The sequence below is a fragment of the Miscanthus floridulus genome, chromosome 7 (assembly GCF_019320115.1).
Source record: "Miscanthus floridulus cultivar M001 chromosome 7, ASM1932011v1, whole genome shotgun sequence".
Classification (NCBI taxonomy): domain Eukaryota; kingdom Viridiplantae; phylum Streptophyta; class Magnoliopsida; order Poales; family Poaceae; genus Miscanthus; species Miscanthus floridulus.
The window spans coordinates 112,955,677-112,969,535 of record NC_089586.1 but is presented as its reverse complement, the minus strand read 5'-3'; the positions used below and the strand labels follow the sequence as shown (position 1 = coordinate 112,969,535).

At 39.9% G+C, this 13,859-nt stretch overlaps 1 protein-coding gene across 1 annotated transcript; it reads left to right on the top strand.

Moving 5' to 3' along the window:
* Positions 1 to 531: 531 nt before the first annotated feature.
* Positions 532 to 13,845, top strand: LOC136467606 (protease Do-like 7). The gene is made up of 24 exons (XM_066466370.1): positions 532 to 1,091; positions 1,186 to 1,256; positions 1,364 to 1,498; positions 3,401 to 3,459; positions 3,819 to 3,855; positions 4,017 to 4,142; positions 4,593 to 4,682; positions 4,918 to 4,983; positions 5,160 to 5,216; positions 5,344 to 5,409; positions 6,616 to 6,723; positions 6,868 to 6,948; positions 7,732 to 7,781; positions 8,216 to 8,381; positions 8,499 to 8,999; positions 10,060 to 10,242; positions 10,322 to 10,424; positions 10,726 to 10,896; positions 10,975 to 11,054; positions 11,470 to 11,697; positions 11,942 to 12,157; positions 12,232 to 12,389; positions 13,085 to 13,196; positions 13,354 to 13,845. Exons 1-24 carry the CDS (start codon positions 854 to 856, stop codon positions 13,528 to 13,530), a joined length of 3,279 nt encoding a protein of 1,092 aa, XP_066322467.1. The 5' UTR covers positions 532 to 853; the 3' UTR covers positions 13,531 to 13,845.
* Positions 13,846 to 13,859: the final 14 nt, after the last annotated feature.

Sequence of the window (13,859 nt, the reverse complement as noted above, 5' to 3'; positions counted from 1 at the left end):
TGTGAGCACCCATATCAAGTCGGGAACTTAAACTCGGATGGATAAGTTTCACCACAAGAAACCTAATCAACTGAGCAGTTCACAACAGTACCTTATTGTCCTCCCTCAAATAATGATCAAACTTGACATTAAAAAACCCACTATATGAGAAGGTACAATCCCAGTAGATAGCAACACCAATTGAGTTGTCTCCCTCCCTCGTAATCGTCACCACTTCTAAACAGTCTGTCTGATTAAACAACCTATCTGGCCCATTCATAAAAGATCATCTCGCAGAGCATGTGCTTCGGCTGTTGTAGTAACATCAACATTTGGAATGCCACAACTTGTTGCCGCAATGAGCCCGGTTTTAAAATAGAGGAAGCTAAAGACCAGTTTTCAGGGAGCCCGGACTTTTTCTAATTCAGGCCTGATCGTAAATGATAATAGATTATTTACTGTTGACTAATTTAGTATAAGAAAAAAAATACTATCTCAATTTATAATCTTCCATAGTATACGAGCAACGCCCCGTCGCCCACCTGACTACCTGAGGCGTGCGACTTTGGTCCCGGTCTTCCCCTTCCGAAATCTCGTGCTGCGGCCGCCGCTACTATCGCACGCCAGCCAGCCAAGGCTCCAAAGTTCGCAGCGCATTCACCACCAGCTCCACTCCCAACTCCCGCTGATCTCACGCTCACCGCCTCGCCCCACCCGCCCCCCATCTGGCTATAACAGATTCACATCGCCCGCGTGATTGATGATAAAAATCCTACTCCAAATCGGAGTCTAGCCCGTGCCCAAAACCCTAGCGACCGCCGGAGAGCTTGCCCGAACCGAGGCCGCCGGACGGGAAATTAGATCGCGGCTGGCGATGGAGAGCCCCGCGAAGGAAGAGGCCGGCGGGGAGCTGGCGATGGAGATCGAGTCGTCGGTCACGGCGGAGGACTGGCGCGGCGCGCTCTCCCGCGTTGTGCCATCCGTCGTCGTCCTCCGCACCACCGCGCCGCGCGCCTTTGACACCGAGGTCGCGGGCGCCAGCTACGCCACGGGGTTCGTCGTTGACAAGTCCCGCGGCATCATCCTCACTAACCGCCATGTCGTTAAGCCAGGTAGGAACGCCTCCAGCAATCATCACCGGTTCTCACGTATGCGACTTGTGAATGATTTGTGCTGTTGTTGTTGCCGCGATGCTCGCGATGACAGGGCCTGTGGTCGCGGAGGCCATGTTCGTGAACAGGGAAGAGATCCCTGTGTACCCCCTGTACAGAGATCCTGTGAGTGTATATTCATTCCACTTGATTCCATTCTCTGTTTTATTTTCCCCTCCCAGTGCAAATGCCATAATGTTAACCGAAATTTCCCCTCTCTTCTCTCGAAACAGGTACATGATTTTGGTTTTTTTCGCTATGATCCAGGTGCCATTAAGTTTCTTAAATATGATGAGATTCCGCTGGCACCTGAAGCAGCATCAGTCGGGCTAGAAATCCGGGTTGTCGGAAATGACAGCGGGGAAAAGGTTCCCTGAATTCTATCTTAATCTCTGCTGTTATGTACCCCTGTAAAGTATACTGCATAAAATGTCCTTGTTAGACACTACAGACCACACACCACAGCAGTTGTGTGCTTTTTGAATTGTTCTCCATCAAACCTTAGTGCCTTAGTTTTTCCTTTTTTCTGCACCGTGAAACAAATCTTCTGCTTTTGCAATATCCAGAACTTACGGAACTAAGGTTACACCTATCGTACACTCCATCAAAAACCTATTTAGTTAAATCTTAATTGACATAGGGGTGCAAATGGTAGGATACTTTCTGATCAACCGAAGCCTGATAGGGCAAATATGGATTGCGACACCAATTTTCAGACACTATCAATGTCTGAATCCGATTCCAAGAAAATAATATGGGATACCATATGAGATGAGACTCGAGAGGTATCCATCCGAAGTATCAAATATTAGAAGTTGAGGTACTCTATTATGATTTCATTCAAGACTGACAATAAATAGGCATGTTATCACGTATGAATGGGAGTAAAAAATAACACGCTCTTAGTTTTCGCATCTTGGCAATCGCTTTCATTGCGCTCACTCTAATTGCACCCTTATTGTTTAATATATTGTGCTATGTATGCTAGTGTAAATAGAGAGAATAATTTCCATCTGTCTAACCAATTGAAACCTCGGTGTCACTATCTGCTCCGCCTATAAATCTGAGAAAAAAAATGATATGGGTGAAGAAGAAATTGTCCAATACTATCCATGCCCTACTCGTGTAAACTATGGATAGAATATGATGAATATGGGATGAGCTATATCTGTACGCACCTGATCCAATTACACCCCTATTGCTATGTGTTGGCGTTTCAATCAAAGAATTAGGGTATTGGTATATGTACTTAAATTTATCTTACTAGTGCTTTGCAAAGAAGGGCGGGCCTGGTGCAAGCGGAAGAGTCTTACCGCCTATGACCGGATGGTCCCGGGTTCGAGTCGCGGTCTCCTCGCATTGCACAGGCGAGGGTAAGGCTTGCCACTGACACCCTTCCCTAGACTCCGCACAGAGCCGGAGTTCTCTGCACTGGGTACGCCCTTTTTTAGTGCTTTGCAAATTGCAAACAATGACATGGCAGATCATGATTAAATGGTTTCCCTTAATTTCCACTGCAATTAAAAGTTATGTTTGTAATGTTTTCTGACAAAAGTATAATTGCGTGTAACACCACTCAAGGGATTTTTGGTAAAGAGGAATATTCAGTAAGAAATTTTTGTGAACTCTTTTATCAGGAAAAAAAGATATACGTCATGCTCCTGTTTTTCCATGCTGGATTTAGCCATCTGTGATTACATGGTTCTGGAAGTTTGGCATGTGAGCAAAAAGGGCAATGCATGTGCAGATTGACATGTTTAGAAATCAGTTAGATGAATGACATGTAGAGTTGTGAATACGCAATTGCTTTCCATTTTTTTAATGCTAAGACAAGGCCTTTCAACCACGGAGTATGTGTTAGTTGTTATATTGGTTGGCCCCTTCGTTGCTTATAAGTAACGAAATTCGGTTTGTCCGGGTTGGAAAAAAACATTGGTTGGCCCAGAGGACGCTTATTTGACAACTTGGCGTGCAAAAATAAAATCAGCCTGCGCCTACAACTTTGCAAATTAAATATTTGTCATGACAAGCTGAAGAAGTGACTTGGAACAAATAGGTTTAAATTAGAATTCTGACATGTTTTTAATGTAACATGCTGGTTGGATGTGCGCTTCTGATAGCACCATAAAGTTTTGCTTGAATGCATGCTTTAAGGCCTGGATATGGTTCATTCTTTACAAGGATGCGGATGAAGATCTAACCGCTGAAATTTGTCTGATAAATTGTGTTTTGTATTGCAATGTTTTCTTATTTGTGTTTACTGAATGCAGGTTTCAATTTTGGCAGGAACACTTGCTCGACTTGATAGAGAAGCACCATACTACAAGAAGTACACCTTCTTTTCTATCTTTACATGGCCTGCTCCTTCTGATAACTAGTTATTTAATCAGGGCATCCATTTACACACCGTACATACAAAAAGGAAACAACATAGACAAAAATTAACTCTCCCATTTGTAGTTGTGATTGTTTATACAAATTACACTGTAGTTCATCTCTATTTACTACTCTATGAAGTGAAGAGATGTGTTGAGAAAGAATTCAAATATATAATCTTACTCCTGTTATTTTACCATTATTTTTAAATTATCAAACTGGATGCTGTAGGCTAGCTGTTTGAAGCTTAATGACATATTACATTATCTATATTGCTGTTGATATTTCCTTTTTGTTTTAATTTCTTGCCAGGGATGGATATAATGATTTCAATACATTCTATATGCAGGTAACTTTCTTTAGCTACTTGATGTTACATGTATCATTATCTAGTTCATATTGATATGCTGATAATGAGTTTGATCTTCTATTGACTTAATGGAATAGCAAGTTGTTTTTCTTTTCATGTTGCTAGTGCTTGTACATTAATTAGATTATTTGTTTCTTTAGGCTGCATCTGGTACTAAAGGTGGCTCAAGTGGTTCACCTGTTGTTGATTGCCAAGGAAGGGCTGTTGCCCTGAATGCTGGAAGCAAATCTTCCAGTGCCTCTGCCTTCTTCCTTCCATTAGAACGTGTAAGTTTTTTATAAATGGGCATTAGTACATTCCCATGTTATGCTATAGCTTATATTAGAATTCCAAGATTGTTGATTTAAAAATTGGAAGCTTGCAGTGCATAACATTTGAGTCTAACTTTCAAGTTTGATTTGAAATGACATGACACATTGATACTAAGGAAAGAATCAGCTGCTTCTAATTTTACAAGGCTTTACAGAAGCAACCATACTAATCACCAAACTAGACTAACTCATTAGCAAATGTGCAGAGTTTTCATTAGCAATGCATTTTTTTTACTTTACATTGGGTGTTCTTCAAGGAAGATTAGAGTGGGAAGAACGTGTAGGAGTTCACATGTACTAAAATATAAGATCATAAAGATGGGCACACATCGTTACCTTTTAAGATTCATTAATTTTTTTTGTGGTGCTGTTATTTATTTAAAAATATGTATAAACTATTTCCAGGTTGTCAGAGCACTGAATTTGATACATGATAGTTGGGATGCATTTGGTACCAAGCCAGAATCTGTTTATATTCCACGTGGTACACTTCAGGTGAGTATATTATAGAGTGATTCCATTATTTTATCATATGGTGTCATTTTCTGTTATTGTTGTCGTGGAGAGCTTATTAATGAATAAATATTTATGCATTTAACCTTGCAGTACTTCAAATTATTTTTGACATGCTGCAAGTTCTCTTCAATTCTTCATTGTTGTTACTGCTACTTTTCTTTTACTGCTGTTATTTGGCTTCATAGCATCCCTCTTTTTTCTATTGCATTGGAAGGCTACCTTTCAACACAAAGGATTTGAAGAAACTCGGCGTCTTGGCCTCCGGAATGAAACCGAGCAGGTATGTTCTTTCATTGTTTGTGGCTCACTAATTGACTTGGTAATTTGTGATTGTCTATCTTCTATAATAACTTTCTAAGCTTGTTTCTCCCTGGTATGATGGGGATGTTAGGATGTATTTTAAAATGTCGACCTCCATGCTCTAGGCTTAAGAACTACAACTTGCTTTCTGTACAGATGGTGCGAGTAGTTTCTCCAGCAGGCGAGACTGGAATGCTGGTTGTTGATTCAGTGGTAATTTCTGGTGCTTATGATTCTAAGCTTGTTTTTTTTTTTTATCATACCACTTATCGTGGTACTTGTTGTATTATGCTATTCTGTAACTTGCTACTGCTGAAACTGGAAGGCTGTGTCCATGCAGGTACCTGAAGGCCCTGCGCATAAACATTTGGAACCTGGTGATGTTCTAGTATGCATCAATGAGGAGGTGAGAACTGCTTTTAATGGATATATATATTTGAAAACCACCATTTTTGTCTGCTAGTACTTGACATTATATTAATAAAATAACATAAATTCATGCCCAGTTTTCTTAGTGACTAGTTCGAACTGTTGAAGTCAATATAGTGGGCTATGTTCAGTATAACTCTATGCTATTGCTATGTGCCATCGGTTGAGGTAAAAAAATGTTTGCTAATGTGCAGAATGTCTAAAATGTTGCCAATGTTATTGTTATGCTAGCACAATCAGTGCTATATCATTCTACTGGGAATTCTATACTGAGGAAGGTTATTTTTTTAAGTAAATAAAACTATAAAAGACATGCTTTCACTTTTTATGCACATGGGCCATAGTGTTGGGTCTGTACCATGTAAACCTGTATAACGTTCTAAAGAACCAAAGATGCTTGTTAGGATCGGTCAGATTCTACTGAGTTAATTAAATTATAAATTTCCTAGCGTTACTGCTCTAATCATTTGAAACCGGTCTATTGATTTCATCTGTACCAATGTTAAGCATACCATTTTCCGATACTCTGCGATATCGTTGATTTTACAATTTACTGTTGTATCTATCAGCTGTGAGAAGGGCGGGCCTGGTGCAAGCGGTAGAGTTTTACCGCCTGTGACCGGAAGGTCCCGGGTTCGAGTCGCGGTCTCCTCGCATTGCACAGGCGAGGGTAAGGCTTGCCACTGACACCCTTCCCCAGACCCCGCACAGAGCGGGAGCTCTCTGCACTGGGTATGCCCTTTATCTATCAGCTGTGAGTTCTCCTTTACACATACAGGAATAGCTGTGAGTTCTCCTTTACACATACAGGAATATCCTTGATCACTGATTGCCTGTTAACTACCGCCTCTCTTCTTTTTTGTTTGTTGTTTGAGACTTGTGCGTGGGTATTGAAAATGTAGAAACCTTTACTAAACCTATACCTGTTAAGTAGTTTGTTTTGTTAGCTACCCATGCTGGCCAATGAATAGAGGAGTCTAGTCTTGGAAAATTTAGCAAACAAAGTGAAATAGGAGCATGTAGCTATGTCTCTTACTGGAATCCCATTATGACAAACAAACAAAGACACTTTTCACAAGCTAAAATGACAACAAAAATATGTTTTCGTGCCAATTTGATTTTCCATAACACATATAATTTGGACTCAGGGATGGTGTTGTTTAACCATTTTAACTAATTGCAGGTTGTAACTCAGTTTCTTAGATTGGAGACTTTACTTGATGATAGTGTTGGCAGGGAAATTGATTTGCAGATAGAGAGGGGTGGAGTTCCTTTAACAGTAAAGCTGCAGGTATTTGGCAATTTTGACGTATCATATCTTGTCTTTTTTTTATTGTAATATTATCTGTAGCACTCCTATTGCCTGATATAGACTGCCTTTACAACATGTCATGTTTTTGAACCCTTATTAATCTTTAACACCTTGGTCTTTCAGGCTGAGGATTTGCACTCTATAACTCCAAATCATTTCTTGGAAGTTAGTGGTGCTGTCATCCATCCACTGTCATATCAGCAGGTGAAGTTTCATAATATGGAATTGAACTTTCATATCTACTGCCCTTATTAAAAGAACTTGGTAATGTGGACAAGGGAAATTGTTCCCCTTGTTTTGAAATAGTCAGAGATTTTTTGGTTTATAGTTTATACAGTCTGAAATCATCACTATCTAAGTTAATCCAAAAAGTTAAGCAGAAACGTTTTCCAATATTTCTTATCGCTCTAGATGCTTGGAGAGTTGGAGGTGTCTACCAGAGGGAAATCACCGTTTGTTGCCATGTAGGATAGATAAGATCTAACTTTTTTAGTATCATGGCTTGATAAAGCATCAGTCCTGAACTTGTACTCATGCATGTACCGTTAGCTAGTAGATAACGCAACCATTTAAGTGCCTACAGGTGTTTGCTCGCATTACATGAGAGGTCAGAGCGATCTTATGTGGGCGCTTGAGTACAATCTCTCTGAGAATTGATGATGGCACCTTGCATTGGAACTGCCCCTATAAACAGGTTGCACTTGAAGTATGAAAGTCATGAACTCTAGTGCTCTACCCACTAGCCACGATTTCATCTATAAATCCATGTACATTACTAGAGTTGCTCTCACAACTATGGTCCTGTTTGGATGGGTGTATCCAAAATTCCAAACAGGCCCTTTATCTCATGCTACATAATTAAATACGATCAGTTAATGCTTACATCACCTCCTCATGCTTGAACTTAGATTGGCACATCAATGTCTACAGCTTTTGTATTTGTTGAACTTCCAAAATGCTGCTAATCATGCTTACATCTTGTTTCAGGCTAGAAACTTCCGATTCAAATGTGGTCTCGTATATGTTGCTGAAGCAGGGTAAGAGATTTAACTGTAACATAGCCTCTCATGTTCCATTTCCTGAAAGAATGACTACTTGTTTGCTTTCATTCTTGCAAACCTCTCATTTGTAGTATTGTAACAAATCCTTTGGGAAACATCCCTTTTCAATCTGGATCTTTAATACATCGGCTTGTTTCTCAAATGTTTATTCTTAAACTAAAACTGCCCGCCCCCCCCCCCCCCCCCCCCCCCCCACAACACACACACACACCCCTTACTGGCAACTGATCATAATCTTCCTATTGAGGTTTAACAGCACTAAATGCTCTTCTTGTTCTTTGGGTCGTAGCATTAGTTTCACACTCACAATTTCACCTTCAGTTTGTTATTGTATATCTTCTCTAATGCATATGATTGGTACCATAGCAAACTGGTTATTTCTTTGACTTATTTAACACCATGCAATGCAGGTACATGCTCTCTCGGGCATCTGTTCCACGCCATGCCATTATTAAAAAGCTTGCAGGAGAGGATATTGCACATTTAGATGACCTTATTGCAGTTCTTTCAAAATTGTCTAGGGGATCACGAGTGCCTCTAGAATATGTCAAATACACTGACCGTCACCGGAACAAAGTAAGATTTGAGTAGCTGATTTATGACAATAATCAATGCCTTATCTTTTGCACTTCCTAGTACAAATTTGAGTTCGGTTATGGTAAATAAACTAATCATTTTTACTTACGTGATCAGTCTGTACTGGTGACAATCGATCAACATGAATGGTATGCGCCACCTCAGTTATATACTCGAAATGATGCAACTGGCTTGTGGACTGGAAAACCAGCTATATCACCGGAATCTCCATTTTTGGCTCCAGCTCATCATGCTAATCATGTGGACACAAACTCGAACTCTGTTTCATCTTTATCTGAATCTAGTCCTATGGATCTCAAGTGCCAGTATGATTCTGAGAACCTGGCAGACGGATGCATCAAAATGCAAACTGATGATGAGATTGTTGTAGATGGATCTCACTCTAACGAAGATTCTCTTGTTGAGAAAAAAAGGCGACGTGTGGATGAGGAGATAGCTGCTGAGGGAACTTTACCATCTTATGGAGATCTAGAGGATGTAAAAGGTGGTTCTTTGAGGCATCCTTCCAATGCAGAAGGTTCTGAACTTGCTCGAACAATATCAAGTAATGCATCATTGGCAGAACAAGTAATTGAACCAGCCCTTGTAATGTTTGAGGTGAGCAATGTATACATAACACGCATTTTATAGTCAGGCACTGTCATTTAATACTTTTAGGGAGGCTAGGCTAGGGTACTAGATTATGTAATGCTACACGCCTGCACATATAGGCTAGAAGCTGCACAAGCTGTTCTGTGAGTTAAGTTTTGAATGCATGAAAAGCACAAAGGCAAACTTAGGCTAGACAAAACAAGCTTCATGTATTTAGGGCCTTGGATTGTGTGCTGGTAAGCAGCTTGCTGGCCAGGCAGCAATCTCAGCCCAGGCGACCTAAATCAGAGCCTTGCCTGGGAGCAAAACCAAGCCGCCCCTTAACCTTCCGTGGTATGCTGAGGTTTGAGTTATCCAAGATATATCCACGGTATGTTGATACTCTGTGTTGATGTATGGGCATATGAATAGGATTTACCGATTGAGGCTTAAATCTACTCTAACCTTAAGTTGTATTTGTAGCGATCGGTTTAAGCTTACTCACCTAGTTTTTTCCTGACAAGTTCATCCTGAGGTTTCCAGAAGAAGATCAACCCCCAAAATAGGCACTGTACATTTACACTGGTGGGCCATGTTGTTTGTACTTTGGTTGAGGGAAAAGTTTGAGCTTATGGAAAAATGTGCTATTGTCATATTTCAATACGAAATTTTCAATAATGAACTGTGCTTATTTTTTGCTGTATGGATTGGAGCCAAAATAAGAGCTTATTATACTCAGTTCATTATGAATATATTCAGCTCATAATCAAATGAGCTGAATATATATTGATAATGAATGGATGACATCTTCTGATTTCATGGAAGCCATATCTGTATGAAAAAGATTCACCACGAGTAAAAATATCCTATTGTTTTCCTCTGGGTTGACTATTGGACTATTTTCTATATTATCTATTATCTATTTCCTTCACTCCAATTTCCAGTCCATCTGCTCTGGGAGCAATTAATTTTGTACGTACCGTTAATTAATTTTTGAACCACCTTGAACCCTAAGCGACCTGTATTTATTAGTTTCGACTTTTGTGTTTCTTGCCCATAACCATCTGTCTTATCTCTATCTTTTCAGGTGCATGTGCCGCCTGTTTGCATGCTTGATGGAGTTCACTCTCAACATTTCTTTGGAACAGGGGTTATAATATATCATTCTGAACGTCTGGGTCTGGTTGCAGTTGATAGGAATACGGTTGCTGTATCTATCTCTGATATAATGCTTTCATTTGCTGCATATCCCATTGAAATACCTGGAGAGGTATGAGTTTTTTCTGTTCTCACTTATAAAAGCTAAAGCACACAATTTTTCAATTACTTATATATAATTTGCTTTCCAGGTTGTTTTCCTCCATCCTGTTCACAACTTTGCTCTGGTCGCTTATGATCCTTCTGCACTAGGAGCTGGAGCATCTGTTGTCCGGGCTGCTAAGCTTCTACCAGGTTTGTTTCTTTTACAGTGTCTCCATGTATTTCCAATATTATCTGAAGAGAAAGAGGTTTTCGCTTCATTCCACTTTGATTGAGCTTAATCATGTTATACCCTTACACAGAGAGTGGGATAGTCACTGAACTTTTCATTTTGCAATCAGCATGCCTTACTTTATTGTACTAATGAGCTTGATCATATCATACCATTAAAAGAGTACATAGTCACTGAACTATTCATTTCCAGTCGGCATGTCTTTTCCACAATGTGGTCCATTTTACTTTTTTTTTTAAAAGAAACTTTGTTTCTGTGTAGAACCTGCTTTGCGACGAGGAGATTCTGTCTATCTAGTTGGGCTTAGTAGAAGCTTACAGGCAACATCAAGGAAATCAATCATAACTAATCCTTGCACAGCTGTTAATATTGGGTCAGCTGATTGTCCTCGATACCGTGCGATAAATATGGAGGTCATTGAGCTCGATACCGGTACTTCCTAAGGAAATTTCACTCCGATGGATCATGTTCTAATTTTTCGGGTTGACTATATTGGTTTTTTTTTGTTAGATTTTGGTAGCACATTTTCGGGCATATTAACTGATGAGCAAGGAAGAGTTCAAGCATTATGGGCTAGCTTTTCTACCCAGGTTAGTTTGCACTGAGTTCTTTGCTTCGTCTGTTTCTCAAGTAATATTGCTGGCATGCTCCCAGGAACGCACACACAAAAGAATAAAGAAAAGAACAAAACGCCGGCTTATGCGCAAGGTTAGCTGCGTGATATTTCTAACATCAAGTAAATGTGTAATAACAGTAAACTTTGAACTGCTAGTAAAATAATCCAAACTGTTTGTGTTAACTAAACGAGATTGAATTTGTAGTGCACCAGCCACTTGCACTAATAACCTTTTACTATATGGATTTTAGTAGTAATTAACAGCCATTACGAGTCTTAGCCTAACGATACATCTTCTTGAATAGTTAAAGCTGGTCGTTTACTCACTTCTCTGTATGCTTAGTACTATTAACTAACTGGTGTATGACCCACTCTTTTTTTTTCTCCAGCTGAAATATGGTTGCAGCAGCTCAGAGGACCATCAGTTTGTTAGAGGCATACCAATATATGCAATAAGCCAAGTACTTGAGAAGATTATCTCTGGAACTCAAGGACATTTTAGGCTTATCAACGGAATAAAGAGGCCAATGCCATTTGTCAGACTTTTGGAGGTGGAACTTTATCCAACTTTGTTATCCAAGGCAAGAAGTTACGGATTGAGTGATAACTGGGTGCAGGTAATCCGATCTGTTTTTATTTTTATGTTCTAAATATTCTGTATTCTTTGTGATCTGCAAATATGTTTATACTGCTACCTAATATCTTATGAATATTTTAGAAGTTTTTGCTCACAACAACTTTTCGAACTACTCAAGTAGTTATCAAATTTGGGTTATGGCCCCTTGTGCCCTGTGTTACCTGCAAGTACAGAAAATTTTGCTCACAGCAACTGTTGATAATCCACTGTGATTACGCTTTCAGGCCCTTGCGAAGAAGGATCCTGTGCGTAGACAAGTCCTGCGGGTGAAAGGTTGTTTGGCTGGATCGAAAGCAGAAAATCTTCTAGAGCAGGGAGATATGATTCTTGCTATCAACAAGGAGCCAATTACATGCTTCCTTGACATTGAGAAGGCTTGCCAAGAGTTGGACCAATCCATTGGGTCAGATGGAGTGCTTAACATGACAATATTCCGTCAGGTTAGGATGACGTGACAGAAATGAATAAAAGAAATTCAGCAGTATAGATTGTAACTCTTTAAACATTTGAGCAGGGAAAAGAAATCGACCTTATTGTTGGAACTGATGTAAGAGATGGCAATGGTACAACCCGAATGGTTAATTGGTGTGGATGCATTATCCAGGATCCTCATTCAGCAGTGCGTGCACTTGGCTTTTTGCCAGAAGAAGGTCATGGTGTTTATGTTGCTAGGTGAGATTCCCTTACAAAGTTGTGTATGCAATATTAAAAACATCTTTAATCAGTGATGATAAACATTTCTTCAACTTAACATTTCAATCTGCAAGTGTTTATCTACTAAAGAGTTGGATCTGCCAAATTTATTCTGGCCACTGCTTGTATCTGACATTAGAATCAGATGAAAACTGGTTGCTGAATGCTCATCGAGTCCAGCATGTAGGGGCTGTAGTTCTCTCAAGTAACAGATAGCTTAAAGAAGGACGGAGAGAAGAGCTTAAGAATGAATGCCATGTTAGCATACTAAGGGGAGTACCCAGTGCAGAGAGCTCCCGCTCGGGGTCTGGGGAAGGGTGTCAGTGGCAAGCCTTACCCTCGCCTGTGCAATGCGAGGAGACTGCGACTCTACCGCTTGCACCAGGCCCGCCCTTCCAATGTTAGCGTACTAAACGAGTCTATTTATCATTTGGATAGAAAATAGAGGGATGTCATCTGCTTTCTCATTTAGGCGATAGAGCTTGAAAAGCAACCAGAATAATGGATAATATTAGTCCGTTTCCTATTTGTTTGTATACTTCATGTTGTTTGTTTCTGCATGTGTGGTTTGGTGGACATAATCTATTATTTACACGATTGTATAGTTGATTCTGAACGATAACTCATTTCGATATGTCTGGGAATGAGCACTAAGCAACAATGATTTTATGCAGATGGTGTCATGGAAGTCCAGTACATAGATATGGCCTCTATGCTCTCCAGTGGATCATCGAAGTTAATGGGCAACGAACAACGGATCTGGAAACCTTTATACAGGTGGTGAAGGTATGTACTATGCATCAAGTGGCAAATGCACCCTTTGTTATTTTGCAGTCTTTTCTTGCTTGTTTATCACTGTGTTGTATATTAATTGAGCAATTGCTTTACTATGTTGCTACATGATTAATTTGAATTAATGTCTGAACTATTCGTTTGGTTATAGGATCTCGAAGATGGTGAATTTGTTAGGGTGAGGACTGTCCATTTGAATGGAAAGCCTCGCGTACTTACTCTAAAACAGGACCTTCACTACTGGCCGACCTGGGAACTCAGTTTTGAACCAGAAACTGCTACATGGCGGAGGAGAATAATAAAAGCATTGCAATCAACTAAGACGTGATATTTTCATGTTTTGCTGCGACATTTTCATGCTTTCAGAGCATATAGGTAATGAAATTAGAGGTTCATGCGTTGGTTTGGTAAGCTAAATCCTGCATTATGCAGGATTAAGCTACCCTGCACTTTGTAGGGTTAGTTGTGGGCATTAGCATAGGGGATGCTTGAAAGATATGTAGTAAGTACTTAATTGAAAGTATATGGATTCGTTGGCTGTGGTCTCTGGACAATTTGACCACAGGATTTGCCTTTTGTATATCGTCTATTCCTATATTTTGGTAGAAAAAAAGAAATAAATCGTTAGCGTTTCTAGCTGTCATTTCACTACTCTGC

Excerpts from the sequence above, each read along its gene's own strand:
- LOC136467606 (XM_066466370.1), top strand. The coding sequence starts at position 854 with ATGGAGAGCCCCGCGAAGGAAGAGGCCGGCGGGGAGCTGGCGATGGAG. Across the intron at positions 6,724-6,867 it reads CTTTAACAGTAAAGCTGCAG|GCTGAGGATTTGCACTCTAT; the intron begins GTATTTGGCAAT and ends TTGGTCTTTCAG. Across the intron at positions 11,698-11,941 it reads TGAGTGATAACTGGGTGCAG|GCCCTTGCGAAGAAGGATCC; the intron begins GTAATCCGATCT and ends TTACGCTTTCAG.